This window comes from Microtus ochrogaster, linkage group LG9 (genome assembly GCF_000317375.1).
Source record: "Microtus ochrogaster isolate Prairie Vole_2 linkage group LG9, MicOch1.0, whole genome shotgun sequence".
Classification (NCBI taxonomy): domain Eukaryota; kingdom Metazoa; phylum Chordata; class Mammalia; order Rodentia; family Cricetidae; genus Microtus; species Microtus ochrogaster.
In genome coordinates this window covers 17,850,383-17,866,224 of record NC_022034.1, presented here as the reverse complement: position 1 = coordinate 17,866,224, position 15,842 = coordinate 17,850,383, and the positions used below count along the sequence as shown (strand labels likewise).

The window sequence follows — 15,842 nt, the reverse complement described above, 5'->3', positions numbered from 1 at the left end:
TTATTATTATTATTATTATTATTATTATTATTATTATTGGTGGTGGTTTTTTGAAACAGGGTTTCTCTGTGTATTTGTGACTGTCCTGGAACTCGCTCTGTAGACCAGGCTGGCCTCGAACTCAGAGATCCACCTTCTTCTGCCTCCCAATCTCTAGGATTAAAGACATGCGCCACCAACTTATTTTTTTCAGCAACATAGTTGAAACTACTTGGTGTAGTACTTTTATGAAAAAAAAAACAAAAAATAATTTACTACTGGAGATTCAAATGTAAATACATATATTTCCAAGGCAGACAGTCTTAAATGGACTTGATTTTAGCTCCCAGACACTGCCAGTTGTCACATCTTCCTTGGGCCCTCACTTAGACACTGGTTTGGTTGGTGGCAGGCCATTCACTACTTGTCTCCAGAGAGAGCTAACCTCTTCCCTCTTGGCAATCTTTATTCAACCCTGTGCTCACCAAGTCTACAGACAAAGTACACATGTCCAGGTTTAGGTAGTGGAGGCACACCATGTCTTATCCCCTAGTTTATCTCTCAGTCTTTACAGTCTCTCAGGAGCAGACATGGCTTCCTCTCTGACATCCTGTACTACAACAACATGCAAAGAAATCAGGAAAACAATGCACTTTACAGTAGTCACAAATAATATAAAATATCTTGGGGGTAATTCTAATCAAACAAGTCAAAGACCTGTAGGACAAGAACTTTAAGTCTTTATCAGAAAATGGAAAGATCTCCCATGTTCATGGATAGGTAGGATTAACATTGTAAAAAATGGCAATCCTATCAAAAGCCATCTACAGATTCAATGCAATCCCCATCAAAATCCCAACACAATTCTTCACAGACCTCGAAAGAACAAGATTCAACTTCATATGGAAAAACAAAAAAAACTTACGATTGTCAAAACAGTCCTGTACAATGAAGACTTTATTCTTCAAGAGAAGTTTGCAGCCACTCAAATGCTCCGAGAAGGTGACAGATCTGTATTCTTGAATTTGCCAAGCTGGCTATAGAGTAGAGTTGTACCAGAGAAGGGTAAGGATGTATGTGTGGGAACCAGCTCAAAATGTCCCACAACACAGCCAGGAGGCAGTCAACTCACTGGAAAAAATACAAATTCAGGGACACTTGGGCTATAGAGTGACTGGTCATCGTAGGGAGTTACAGGATAAATTAACAAGAGGAGGGTCCACGCAGGGGTCCTGTGAACAGTCACTCTGCCCACACAGAACACACCCATGAGTTGGAAAAGGTTATGCATATTGTTTACAAAGGAGCCCTGCCCTTTGGTCTGCTCTTTTCGCAGGCAAGCTCTGGTAGCAGCTGACTTGTTTTATGAATGGCCCCTCGAAGACTGGAATTTTCCCAAAGGCAGATGTGCAAAACATATCCTCCGACCCTGGTGTACCCAATGGGAGATCCTCTCCTCTGTGCTGTAGGGGAAGTAAAGGAAGGGACATTCCAGCAAGTTCATGCAGAGCAGCCCTACAGGTGGGCTTGCCAGCATGGTGTCTGAGTTTCTCTCTCTGCCCCTTCCCAGGTCTCAACCACCATGCCATGCTGACTGGGCACCGTGGAAGTGTCATGACCCAGCTGCTCCCTCCTACTCATAGAGCCCTGCTCTAGGCTCTCTGCGCCTTGGCTTAGCTTCTCTGGCATTTTTTCATTTGGACTCTTGTCTGTTTTGAAGTTTGGCCAGGATGCTGTCTGTCAGCTGTGGCCCTGGCTTCTCTCGACACTGAGTGGAAGTCCCTTTCTGGGCAGTGCGGACTCTTTCCTGGCACGGTATCTTTGGATTTTTGCTTGACTTTTCTCCTCTTTTCTTTTCTATTCTTTCCTCTTCTTCCATTTTAATCCTTGTGGTTTTGAGCAAGTTGATAATGTGTTAGGCCTTCATTTGTTGTTTGTTTGTTTGTTTTTTTTTATATATGAGCAATGACAAATTTCCTGGAAGAGACATTTACATTGAGAATTTATTTATGTTTGAGAGAGAAGCTGATTGACTGGATATGGTGATCACTTCATGTCCACTCTGGTCCCTTTGCTATGTACTGGGCTTGTACCACGTGCCTGAGCCTGACAATGGCCTCTCTTCATCCAGCCTGAGAATCAGACAGTAGCCCTTGGTGACAGCATGGTACATGGTGGGAGGTGGGTGTCCCAGCACCCACAGGCTCTCCTTAACCCCTGCTCTGGGCAGGCCACCACTCCCTGGCTCTGACCTGCTGTCTCGCTGCTGAGCAGGTCAGCCAGAGCAGATGCAGGAAAGTGAGGTTTAGGCCCTCTGATTCCCACTCTGAGATTTATCACCCAGACTCTTCGACTTCCTTTTACTTTATAAGGAAGTGGCATCAAGAGACATTTGAGACAAAAGATGGGTGTACCCATCACTTTTGCCCGATTCCGTATCGTGTGACTGTGTGTGTGTGTGCGCGCCTGCACCTGTGTGTGTAGGTTTATGTGTCTGAGTACATGTGTGTATGTGTGTGGGCATGCATGCACACACGCACACGACAACCTCAACTGTCATTTCTCAGATGTCTTCCATCTTCCATCTAGAGTTTTTGTGACAATGGAGACAGTGTCTCATTGGCTTGGAATTTTCCAAGTAGGCTGGCAGAAGAACCTCAAGTAGCTGCATGTCTCTCCTTCCCGGTGCTCTGCTGGGATTATAAGTATGTGCGATCATGCCTAGTTGTTTTCTGTTTTGTTCTTTAAACATGGGTCCTGGGACTTGAACTCACGTCTTCATTCTTGCGAGGCAAGTACTTTACCAGCTGAGCTGTCTCCGTGGTCCTCTCAGAATCTTTTAGAGGATTTTATTTAGACCTGTTTGGAGAGTGTAAGCAGTTCTTCAGATATGTCCCTAAAATGCATTGCTATAGGTAGGGAGAGTTTGAAGAAGGGAGAAGCGACATGGCCAGTAGTGACAGTCTAGGGGACCTCTGCTCAGCCTGGTTGTTTGCTGCTCATCCCAAGTCAAATAGTCCTGTTACCTTCTAAGGCTAGGCGTCTCCTCAGCCAGTGCCCTCTCTCACCCATTGATCTGCAGGGCCGTCTCACAGCCTTCTGCTGCTTTGTCACTGCAGGCTGGATGTACACATCTCCACCCAAAGACTTCTGCCCTCACCCACTTCAGACTCTAGCAGAGATGCAAAGAAACACCTCCGTTGGCTGTGAAGTTTGGGTTGGCAGTGACCCACATAAGAGCCTAGTTGTAAGAGCAGAATACACATCATGTGACTGCTCTGCTCCGAGCCTGGGTTGCCTTTCCCAAGTTATTTCTGGGACTGTGTAAGTTGTCTCTGTGTACATTCTCCCCTCCCCAGAGCCCATGCTTCAGCAAGCCGCAGGCGGGAAACCTTTCAAAGGCAAACCGGGTCATGTCATCTCTCCATGCAGAGCCTCCACGCAGAGCCGCCAGCAGCTGCTCCTGCTTCTAGCACATGCTAGATGCTTTATAGGGCCCTGTGATTCTTGTCAGGTGGCTCCCTCCTCACTGGTCCTCCCTCCACTGGGAACCCTGTGCCCCTGCCACTAGCATCTTCTTAGCTACAGCTTGGTACCCGTTCTTCCCCCAAAGACTATCTCTCTTTCTTGTCAAGATCTTCTCATGAGCCATCTCACTGAGCCCTACCCTGTTACTGCCCTGACCCCACCCCTCCCCCCTTCTCTCCTGCCTAGACTTTTTCCCCTGAAAGGCTTGTCACCTCTTACCACATGATATTTTATGCAATATCTGAAATATTGTAATCCAAAAGCACTCCCAAATCTGTACTTTCTGAGGTCATGTTACCACCCCAAAAGCATTAGATTTGGGAGCTGGGATGCAGCATGATGGTAGAGCAATCATCTCATCTGGGTGAGAATGCCCCCCATAGGATCAGGTATTTGAACCCTTGATCCTGAGTTGGTGGTGCTGTTTGGAGAGGGTTAGGAAGAAGTGTGTCGTTAGAGGTGAGCTTTGAAAGCTTAAGCCTGAAGCCATTTCCTGTTCACTCACTGCTTCCAGACTGTATTTGAAGCTATGAGCCCTCAGCTTCTTTCTCCTGCTGCCACACATGCCTCCGCTTGCTGCCTTGCTGCCATGCCTCCCTGCCACGGTGAACTCATACCCTCTGTTACCATAAACCTCAGTGACCTTGGTTTTCTGTTTTAATCATAGCAACAGAAGCACAGCGAACACAGTGTCCCAGCCCCTTGTTGCTCAGACCTGATGACCTGAGTGCCATCCCCGTAAACCCACACGGTGGAGGGAGAGAACTATCCTCTGACCTTCGCATATCCATCGTGGAGTGAGCACACATTTGTGTGCGCATACATATGTGCAAACCCCCATCCACAATGACGATAAGGCAAATAAAACATTTTTTAAAACTTGAAATTTTGCACGTTGGGTTTTCAGATTAGGGGTGGTCAAACGTACAGTTTTTGAGGATACTCCAAAACTTAAGATCTGATTGCCTCTGGTCCTGTGCGTCTCAGGTAAAGAGAACCACCCTGAACCAATGTCCTTGTCCTCTGTCTCCCCCTAAAGTGGATCACTTCTCTCTGCCAAGGGGTAAGATACTCTGGACTCTCCTGGAGTCCTGAGATCCTACTGTAGTTTGCCTGTTTTCTACAGCAGTGGTTCCCAACCTTCCTAACGCTGCGGCCCTTTAACACAGTTCCTCATGTCATGGTGACCCCTAAGCATAAAATTATTTTTGTTGCTATTTTATAACCGTACTTTTGCCACTGTTATGAATCAATTTGTAATTTAAGTATCTGATATGCAGGATATCTGCCATTCAGCCTCTCTACTCGCAAGGGGTCTCCACCCACAGCTTGAGAACCTCTGTCCTAGACTCATTTCTCACCACCAGGAATGTCAGTTTTCCTGTCTAGCAGCAGCGTTTGTTTGATTGATGCTGCTGTTGTGTTGAGACAGCAGTGAGATCTGGGCTGCTATGACATGTGGCTGTGTCACGAGCCCTTTGTTAATAAAACTGGAAGTGCTAAATGGTGCCTGGGAGCTGTCAAAACTTCAAACACATTGCAAGTGTTTGTAAAACAATGCAACTCGTGGTCAGTTGTATCCTATGTGCTTTCATGAACAGGAAGCAAGGGAGACAGAATGTTCAGGGGGTTGGGACGGCACATGCGGCAGCCTGGTCCCATCTGCAGCAGTTGTCACTTGTCGTGGTGTTGAGTGCCTCTGAAACGAACATAAGCTATGGGGTGTGTGGCAAGGGGGTGCTAAGCCTTGCTGTCTTGAGAGACAAAAACAATAATTCCTATAAAAAGAGTGTGAAACATCCCTTTACTGTAGAGTCTTCTGCGGCCAGGTGTGCGCATGCGTGTGTGCGTGTGTGCATTTGTGTGTGCGTATGTGTGCGTGTGTGCCTGGGTGCACTTGTATGTGTGTACGTGTGTGTTGTCCAGGTAGCCAGGCATGGCCTCTGACCATAAACTTGAGCTCCTGATCGTCCTGCCCCACCTCCTGAACGCTGGGGTAACGGGCAGGTGTCAGCCTGTCTGGTTGCTGTGATGTTTTTAAAGGAGTAGTTGGGGAGACTGGTGGCTCAGCTCTGAGGAGACTTCCCCTGAATGAGTTCAATTAGTCTTTAAAGTGAGCGCGTGCTAGACAACCACTACAGTGTGCTCTCAGATTGGGACAGTGTCTCCTATCTGCTCCTGTTGTTCACCACCCAAGCTGAGGGCACCCTGGCCCTGCTAGGAGGCCATGCTGCCTATGTGGTGTGCGTGGGGGTTGGGCACTGGCCATATGTCTTGGTAGTGAGGCTCCCAGACACACTGCTAGCTGACCATGGCTCCTCAAGCCCCTGCCTGCTCGTCTCTCCTCAGTCACGATTTTATTTTGTCCCCTCTGAGCTTTGTCAGCTAGCTCTCCGGGTTCTTCTTCCTCAGTTGATTTCTCTGCTTCTCCAGAGTGCTTCTTTTATAGGAGGTAAACACATTAAGATTCAAGACCTGAAGTGTCAACATGCCTATGGTTTTTCCTGTCACTCTCGACTGACCTAATGGGGAGGAGATGCGTCATAGTTAGAAAACATCTCTCCTTGGGATTCTGGAGTCCCTGCTTGTTCTGCATTGGGTATGGCTTGTCTCTGAAGGTTCGTGTGCTCCAAGCTCAGTTCCCAATGTGGTGACATTGAATTGGTAGAATCTTTAAGAGGGGGGGAGGTACTTAGATCATACAAACTGTCCCCTCATGAAGAGGTTAGTGTCAGCATTGCAGAGTGGAGTGGGCTTGTCTCACAGGCATGGGTCAGTTTCCAAATGAGTTAACTATCATTGAAGAGTGACCCCGGCCCCTCCCCTACCCCTTGCTTCCTGACTCCCAACTGACTTCTTACATGTGTCTTACTGTGTTGCCACTATGATGCTCTCAGAGGAACATGCTGACATCATCCTCTTGGATTTCCAGAAGAGTGAGCTGAATAAACCTCTTTTCTATGTAAGTCTTTCAGCTTTAGGTTCTGTGTTACAGCTACACAAAACAGATGAAGGGCTGGCTCCTGGTGTTGAGCACTTGGTGTACTGTTGGCAAGCCTGCTGGCTTTGGTGCTCTAACCTAATGTGGGCAACCTGATTCCTCGTGAAAGCCTCTGGTCTGCCTTTAATTCCCAGGGTTTTGATACTTTTTCCGTGGGACTAATTTCTTGCAGATTGCTAATTTATATATTTAATATTACCATATCATTTGCATGTGCATCCGTTAAAACAGGTATAAACTCCTGATGCTTATGCTTCTTCCAATTATGAAATTATACTGGAATTGCAAATTAAACATAAGCCACAAGCATCTTAAATGTACACCATTTACCTACTGGGATGGCTGACGTCACTCTTTCTGTAGCAGAAAATCTGTACCTATTGCTGCGGCTCAGGGTCCGCTGGATGACATCTCCCAGCATCACTTGGTGTGAATGAGTCATTCCTATTATTAAATTTGTATAAACTTAGAATGCTCTCTGACCTTTGTCTCATTCGCCCATAGCAAATAATGTAAATTCCGTTTGGCATAATGTGTAAATACAGTTGGACCAAATTGATGTGGTCATAGGTGATAAGTTTTGTTGTTGCTGTTGTTGTTGTTGTTGTTGTTGATGATGATGTTTTTATGGGAAGTTTGGGGGATTGTAGTTAGAAGGAAAACATGAGGTATCAATGTTTTCATGGAACGCTCACACACCACTGAGGGTTCTGTTCTCATCTTGTCTCTCCCATGGCAATCTTCCCTGCTCCACACAGTCTTATACAGAGGTGAGACATCAGATGTTTAGATGGTTTTCTCGTGAGTGTCTGGACAGTCCACAATAGCTGGTGTTTACCAGGCTCCTCAGTTTCCCCCTCTGCTGCCCCCTGCATCTCTAGAGATGCCACAGCCTACATAGCAGTATATACCATTGTGTCCTGCCATGCCTGCTTTGGGATGGAGACTTCTGAGCCCTGCAGAGGAGCTGTGTCGTATAGAGCTTGAAAACACTATCTTTTTCCAAATCTAAGTTTAGCTTGAGCATCCTGCTGGCCTTGCACTGCTGGGATAGGGTGGCATTTGCATTGACCACTCTCAGTGTGCACCTTCTGGCTAGTTAGAAATTATATGTACATGTATATGTATATGTATATATGTGGGGGTGCAAGGGAGTTGGGGGGAGAGGAGCGGGAGAGAAAGATTATGCGTGGTGTGGTGTATGGCAGTGAGATTGTAATCCGGGTAGTTTGTATGCATACATGTGTATGTGTGAGAGTGTGCAAGTGAAAGAAAGCATGCACGATGTGGTGTGTGGTGGTATGAGCAGTGTTCACGTTGGTGCATGTGGACATGTGTGTGGTGTGGTGGTGTAGATACACGTGTGTGTGTCCGTGGTGGTGTGTATGTGAGGGCATTTGTTATTGCTGCAGGAGGACTTGACTTCATAGTCTGCCTCAGCTGCAGCACCATGTTCTAACATCAGAGCCCGTGATGAGCTCCTGGCTATCTTGGCCGCCTATCAGGGCCACACATTGTCACTCAGTGCTGCAGTGTGGTCATGAGCATTGCAGAGTGGGTATTCTGCCTCTTCCTCATAGCTGTGGGGAGGCTGGCCATGCTGACCTCACAGCTGCTGGGTAGGTTGGCAAAGTCTTCAGGGTACCAGTGACCCTGTTGTTTCCCTCGTTCCCTAGAACATCTTGGCCCAGAACCTGGGTCTGATCTTCTCTTTTTCCTTCTCCGGCATCCAGTTCTTTCCTGATGTCCTCTCTTCTCCTTCCCTGGTGTTCACTCTCTCTAACTTTTCCTTCCATTCTTGAGGGCTCCCGCTCCAGTCCAGCTGTCTCACACCTGGATGAGACTAGCCCTGTCCATGGAGCCTCCCAGCTTCCCCATCAGCACCTGTAACTGGCCCAGCTCCTTCCTTTGTCCTTTCCAGCCCTTGCTCAGGGGCCTTCAGCAGCCATGATCTCAGCAAGGTGACATCAGCCATGACTGTCCAAGTTCATTTCCCCTACTCCTAGTTCCTGGCAAATCTTTTAAAACTGAGATTTTTGTATGTTTTTTTTTCATTAAGGATGACAGTTTGGCCAACTTTGGGGGGGTGGGCGTCTAATTCTTACCAACTCAGTTTATTGAAAACCATGAGACAATGGCGGGAACCTACTTCAGTTCGACTGTTGGTTAGGCTAAAAGGCTTTTGTTTGTTTGTTTGTTTGCTTGTTGTTTGCTCTGGGGGAAGTGACCTGGGTCCCTTTCTGCCTCCTTCCTGTTACAGAAACTGTTTTTATTGGAGTCCAGGCTGAGAGAATGTGTGGGATGTTTTAAAGATCTATAATTTTTAAAAGAGAGGCATCTTTGGGGTTTTTGTGGGTGGCGGAATACACCCATCACAGAAAATCCCAAAACCACAGAACAAAAAAAAAAAACCCATCCATTTGGGATTTTTATTCCGTGGTCCATTCCTGTGATAGGTGGTGAATGGAAGCCTTTGGAGGTCAGGTTCGGGTTTCACTCTTGAGTGCCTGTTAAATGCACTAATTTTATATCTGAAAATAAAAATGTGTTATCTTGATAGCTGAAGGGAGAAATCAAGTGTCTCTCAGAATCACTTCTCTCCCATGGGGACTTTGGGTCACAGCCTCAGAACCAGCAGACTTCTTGCCTAAAGAAGCGTGGAGGCAGGGCTGCTAGCATTCTCCAGCACTCTGAAGACCATGGCTTCACTTCCAGACACCAGAGCCTCTGTGTGGGGATACATCTTTAATACGGGGCAAATATCGAAAGACAGCCAAACTCTCTTAGGCCACTGGGAGCCTTCGCTGCCCAGGAAATGATTGGGTCCCTGTCATTCTAGGATCAACATCCACAGTCCACAGCCAAAGAGAACCTCCATGCATGTAGAATCACCAGCCTTTGAAAACCTCTGCTCTGTGTGCAGGCTGCATGTGGTTACCCCAGGCCTCTGAGGCATCTGGTCAGGTGGAGACTTCATGGCTACCTTAGGTGCCTGTGATTATTACTCAGTCAGCCCTTCCCGTGTGTCAGCATTGCCTCTTATAAAGGAGCGCAGAGGTTTCCAGTCAGGTGACCTCCTGTCTCAGGCGTGACCCAGGACATTTTGTGTGACCTCAAGACTCAATATTTCCTCTGCACCTCTTAATCTCTGTTGAGACTAAGGCTTTGTAGGATTGAGACTTTGCTTCTTGACTCTGGTCCAGAGGACTAGTGGCCTCATGGTCATGCTACCCATCGGGACCTTTTGTGATGACGAAACGTTCTAAATCTAGTGCAGAAGCCGTGCGCTGCGCACGCGCTCTTGAGCTCTTGAAATGTGGCTGGTGTGAATGAGAAACTGAATCCATGTCTGACTTGCATTGCAAGGTGTTCAAATACCGCCGTGGCAACCATGTTAGACAAGCTAGCTCTCCAGGTCTGGGGAAAGGGGTCAAGCATAGGCGCTAACAGAGAGCCACCGCCCTGTGCACTCCTAATGAGAGGACATCTGACTGAGGTGCCCGTGCCTGGGGCAAGCGTCATCACACAAGTCCAAGCTGGTTTGATAATGCTTGACTCACCAGCAAACAGTTTCCGTTCCTGTGATCCTTATTTGGGGGGGGGGGGACCCTACTGCTCTACTGTTCTGAGGAGGTAGTCATTATTGACTGTGCTTTTGTGTCCTAGAACGGAGGACTCTAAGCTGCCCGCGGCTCCCATTTCTTGAGCAGGGTCTATGCCAGGTTCCTCTGTTTGATTTCACAAAGCCATGACCTAAATATTCGGTGTCCACAGAGGATAAATACTGAACCCAGGGATCTGTTCTAGTGAGGAGTGGGGACAAAGGCAAGAGGGAGGCACTGTCACCTGCGCCTTGATTGGACCTGCAAAGGTGTTCTTGCGTTAAGAGGGACTGATTGAAGATGTGATGAGCTGTGGATGAGCTGTGGGTGGAGCTGAATTCCCCAGCTTCGCTTTCTGGGGGCTCATCATTAGGGCTCGTTCATCCTTTGGCCTGGGGATGCCTACGGGGTAAATGCCCAGCCTGGTACCACCTACGGATGAATCGCCAGTGCATGTCCTCCCACAGTACCCTGGATCCCTGCTGGACTCTGCCCGTTGTTCTGTTGGGCTTCACTGTTGGTATCTGCATCCTCACTGGTCCTTTCACGGTGGAGAATCTATCAAAAGTCTACACAGTTACTGCTAATCTGTTTACCACGTCTCCCACGCCCAGTCCCTATCTCCCCCTGCCAGTACTCCTTTCTGCCCTGATTGCAAATACACAACTTCAAAAAAAGATTTCAAATATATATAAAAATCAGATTGTTGGAGAGGTTCAGAATGTGAGCCTTGCCTGGAAGTCAAGACCAGGTAATTGATTTAGAAGGAGTGGCTAAGGCCATGTGACCCCCGGCGCATGTGCATATGTAGCTTCCTTCCAGCCACTGCGACTGAACAGAATCACACAGTTGGTGATTGCGCGGGGCAAGATGAAACACACAGGTGCGGGTCTCTCTTGCATTTTGGTTTATTTTCACATTTGACTGTGCTACTCAGAGAGTAAAGACTCAAGAGACAGAGCGGAGGGCAGGGGACCGAGGCTACCGAGTGCTGTATACTCTGCTTCCAAACCAGTGAAGGCTTTCACCCTTCCTGCCCCCTTTTCTGGCCTGGATGTCTTTGATTGCTCAGCCCAAGTCAGCTGGAACAATATAACACATCTGCTCAGACGTGCTTTGACCTGGTGTCTTAGTTCTATCTATAAAATGTTTTAAAAACATTTTTATTATTTCTTAGAGAATTTCATACAACATATCTTGACCATATTCATCCCCCTCTCCTCCCCGCTACTCCCTCCAGGCCCACCCTTCTCCCACCCTTCCTGTCCTGTTTTATAGATACGAGATTGTCCCGCTGTGACTGTCCTGGTTCTCCCATCCTTCCTGTGCTATTTTATAGATACGAGATTGTCCTGCTGTGACTGTCCTGGTTCTCCCATCCTTCCTGTCCTGTTTTATAGATACGAGATTGTCCCGCTGTGACTGTCCTGGTCCCCCCAGCTCTTCCCACTCTTGTGTCAACCTTGTCCTAAACTTGGTCTCTTTTTTGTCAGCAAGAGGCTACCAGCAATGTCCAGGGCTCCCCACTTCCTCGGCCTGAACTTGTCCAGAGGGAGAGAACCTTTCTCAGAATCCCTTTGGGTCTTGGATGGCAAATTCTCGGTGGGTCTGTACCTGAGCAGGTGACCTCAGGTTTTCTACAGACCGGGAAGTGTGAGGGAAGACGGAGCCCACAATAAAGACTGGCGTGGTCACTGAGAGAGGAGCTTATGCTGGATCAGGAACTGTAGTTCCCACCGTTTTTATACTCTGCTCTGCCAGTCTGTCGTCTATGCAAAGGTGTAATTTACTGTTATAAGCAGAATGCGATGCTAACTGCTCCTTCGTTTCCCCTCATCCCTCCTTTCCTGTCTCCCCTTCCTGTCCCACCTCTCATCTCTCCCCCCTTTTTTTCCCCCTCTCTCTCCACCGCCACCCATCCCTCTGGCCTTGCTCTCCCCTTCTTACCTATCACCCTTCTGGCTGGATAACTGAGTCCCTAGTGTGTACTGCCTCGTTTCTCCCTGCACTAAAGTCTTCCTCTTCGCTCCCGCCAGGAAGAAGAAATGCCAGATGTAGAAATTGACATTGATGACCTTCTTGATGCCGACAGCGAGGAAGAAAGAGCTTCGAAATTACAGGTAAACAGCTTTCAGAATCTAGATTCTTCTGAGCATGGATGTTTGAGTCTACTTGGGTTTCCAAAACCTGGGCAGAACTGGTGTTGCCTGGCGGGAACACTGGCGGTCACCAGGGTTTGAACAATGGCATTTAGCAGAGCAGAGGGCATTAGTGCTAGCTTTTCACCAATTGGTGCAGGTCTGATCAGCTGCTGACAGCAGACAGGTTCCAGGGACCTTCTGGGGCAGTGCTCCTGAGGCGTATTATCTTGGGAGACAGAGTTGTCTCTACCTTGAAAAGTCAATCTCCAGGGAAGAGAGGGTTACCATGCAGGCAGGTATGAAGGAAAGAAACTGTGCCAGACTGGGGAATATCCAAGCCCTGGGCACTGGTCTTGCAACTGTGGATTAAATCGTTCACGAGAGCAATTCTTAGAATTAGATGGCTTGGAATGTGATTCAGTTTAGCAAAGTATCTTTTTATTAGGTGCTCACTTGATTGTATTATGCCAGAACAGCTGGGATTGAAGTGTTTAATGTTCCATATCAGAAAGCAATGAAACACAGTTCTTCCCGTGGGAGGTCGAGTCCACCATTTCTCCATCTGCACTGTGCAGTTTCTAAAACTGATTAACCTGTGGCCGGACATTGTTCTTAACGCCCACTGGTAATCACTGTTGGTGGAGATTGACAATCCCCAGTGGCACAGGGTGACTGGCACCAGTCAAAGTGTCCATTTTATTTCATTGATGTGATTAATGTGCTCATAATTACCAGTGCCCTGGGAGTGGAGAGCAGCCTGTGCTAGAGTGATTATTCCTTGTGTGTAGATTTCACTGGGAGACAATAGTTTTTTTTTTAAAAAAATGAAATAGGTGTTAGTTCTGTAGAAAATAAAATGACATACAAAATAAGCTGAGAACTGGGAAAGGTTTTTAGCCTCCAGTCCTCTTTCCTGCTTGGTCCAGGTGAGTGAGGAAAGACGGGCCTAGGACCATCTATGGCTGAAGTATGGCCAGTGCCCTCTCTCCATGTCCACGGTGGTTACCACCGTCTTACATAGGCATGGTCTCAGCTCTAAGTATGTCTAGTTTAATATTAACCAGGTAGAGAGTTCAAAGGGAAGGGTGTGAGTGTGTGTGTGTGTGTGTGTGTGTGTGTGTGTGTGTGTGTGTGTGTGTGTAGAAAAAGGTAAAAGAAAAATCTTTAAGGCAAGCTCTGCTCTACAAGGCATTTATAACCTAGTGAGGGTTATATCCAATTTTCCAAACCGTAATAGCCCCCAAAGCAAGTCTTTTATAAATCAAAAACTTTATGAGTATCTGTGTGCATATATACCCATGCTAAGGACAACACATGGCTGCATATGAATGATGTTTTTATATCTTAGCTGACCAAGTGATACTGAAATAAAATGTGATTGTAGATAGTCAAAAGGAAGTCTTGGCAGACGGTTGTAAAATAATAAAGATGAAATGAGGGGCCCGGAGAGAAGGCTCAGCAATGAAGAGCACCTGCTGCTCTTGCAGAGGGTTAGAAGTCAGTTCCCAGCTCCCATATCAGGTAGCTCACAACTGCCTGTAACTCCAGCTCCATGGGATGTCCAGTATCCTCGTGTGGCCTTCATAGATACTGCACATACGTGTACATGCTCCACAGACATACCATATAATACTTTGAGATAAAATAAATTAAGAAGAAATGACTTTTTAATTTCACTTTGAAGGCAATGAATTTAAAAATAAAAACTGACTTTCTGTGTGTTTAATTCTAGGAAGCTCTTGTAGACTGCTATAAACCAACAGAGGTAAGCAAATTACTCTACTAAGTACTGTGCTAGAATTGGTTTTTGTCAAATCAATTTGTCTGTTTTGAAAGCTTAGCTACAGCAAGTGAATACAAATGGCTGGTTTCCATCCTTGAGTGCCTGTGTTCTCGCTGTGCTGGCATTGTTGTTTCTGAACCTGTTTAGTTTAGGAAGATGCTAATGGAACAGGGTGTGCTTATGCTGTAGAGAAAAATCTTCACTCCACAGAAAATTGTGAGGGGATGCAGAATCATTTTAGAGGGAGAACATACCGTATGGCTTTATGGGTATGCATTTTTAAAGAATACTTAAAACTGGGGCTGGAGAGATGGATTAGTGGTTAAGAGTACTGGTTGTTTTTCCAGAGGACCTGGGTTCGGTTCCCTGCAGCTCCATGGCAGCTCACAACCACCTGTAAGTCCAGTTCCGAGGGATTCAGTGCCCCATTTCTGACATCTGTGGGTACTAGACATACACCTATACATATGATGTATATACATGCAGGAAAAAACATACACAGGATTGCCTTTATTAGGAGAAAAATGTTATGCCTTCTCTGGGTGATATGCATTAGCATAGGAAACAATGGATATTGCTAATTAGACCAAATCAATCGATGTAGTATCTAAATGATTAAAAGCAAAAACAGGGGATATATTAAGATTTTAAGATATTAAGATGTTAAGATATTAAAGTTATGAAACTATTGCCCCCCCCCCAAATACTTTCAGTTTGTTCTTATGGTAAACCAGAGAAATTAGAAAACCTATCAGGTGTTTGGGGGTTACTTAATACCAAAGCATGGCAGTAATTCTTCTGATTTCTGATGTAGTAAATTATGTAGGAAAAATGCTTTAAGGTGTGTGTATGTGTGAGTTGAAAGTGTTTTGTGATCATTTGGTTGAGGGTAGATATCAGTGAGTATATATTTAAAGCCTCCAGTTTTGATTACATCCTATGGAAATTTAAATGATTAATTTTGTCTATTAAAAGTGCATTTTGGTGAACATAACATACATTCATACTTTTGAAAACCTCCAAATGTTATAATACTGAGAAAACAAAGGTTGAGTTCCTTCTCCCAGCTCTCTAGAATCATAAATTTAACATTTATATTTAGCACGTTTGTCTATTTCTTTTCATTTGCTATTATATCCTTAGATATGTATTTATTGCTTTTATTCTTCATCTGTCTGTTGACTTGAGAAGAAAAATGATAGTTCCTTTAGTATTGTCATAATTCCTTTCCATAAATCACCTCAATAAAGTAATCTAGCCATATTTTATTAAATCAATAGTTGAAGCTTATAATATTATGATTGAAGTGTTTTCACTACTAAGCCAACAGTAAACTAGGGCCATGGCTCCTTTTGTGTGTGCGTGCCTGCGTGCATGTGTGTGCGTGTGCGTGTGCGTGTGTGTCTGTGTCTGTGTCTGTGTCCCTTTGACTTTTCCTGGAGTTGATAAGTTCTGGGCCTTTCATCTAGTCTCTTCCCCGATGTTATTTTTGTCGACTTCCACTGTTTTTGTCTGTCCATAATGTTTCCCACATGCTCAGTGCTTCACTCTCGCCCCTTCTCCCTGAAACCTTTTTCCTGGAGCTGCTGCTCAGTGGTTTGGAGACGCTGTTCCCAGGCACTGCTGAGAACTCGACTTGAGATTTCTGTTCATTGCTGTCCCAGATCATCAGCCTCCACACCCCAGTCTCCTGTACTTTGGAGATGGTTGGAACCCACCATCCAGTAATATTTTTGAAAAGGATATTTATAGGTACATATTTTTGAATTCCAGTATACGGGATACTATACCTCAATCAATTTTAACAG

General features: G+C 46.0%; 1 protein-coding gene across 1 annotated transcript in view; it reads left to right on the top strand.

The window, feature by feature from the left end:
* Ppp1r14c (protein phosphatase 1 regulatory inhibitor subunit 14C) overlaps nucleotides 1-15,842 on the top strand; it is a 93,353-nt gene that overhangs the window by 45,887 nt on the left and 31,624 nt on the right. The window contains exons 2-3 of the mRNA XM_005363442.2: nucleotides 12,147-12,230; nucleotides 13,984-14,016. Of these exons, the coding sequence (XP_005363499.1) occupies nucleotides 12,147-12,230; nucleotides 13,984-14,016 (117 nt within the window). The remainder of the gene's footprint in view (nucleotides 1-12,146; nucleotides 12,231-13,983; nucleotides 14,017-15,842) is intronic.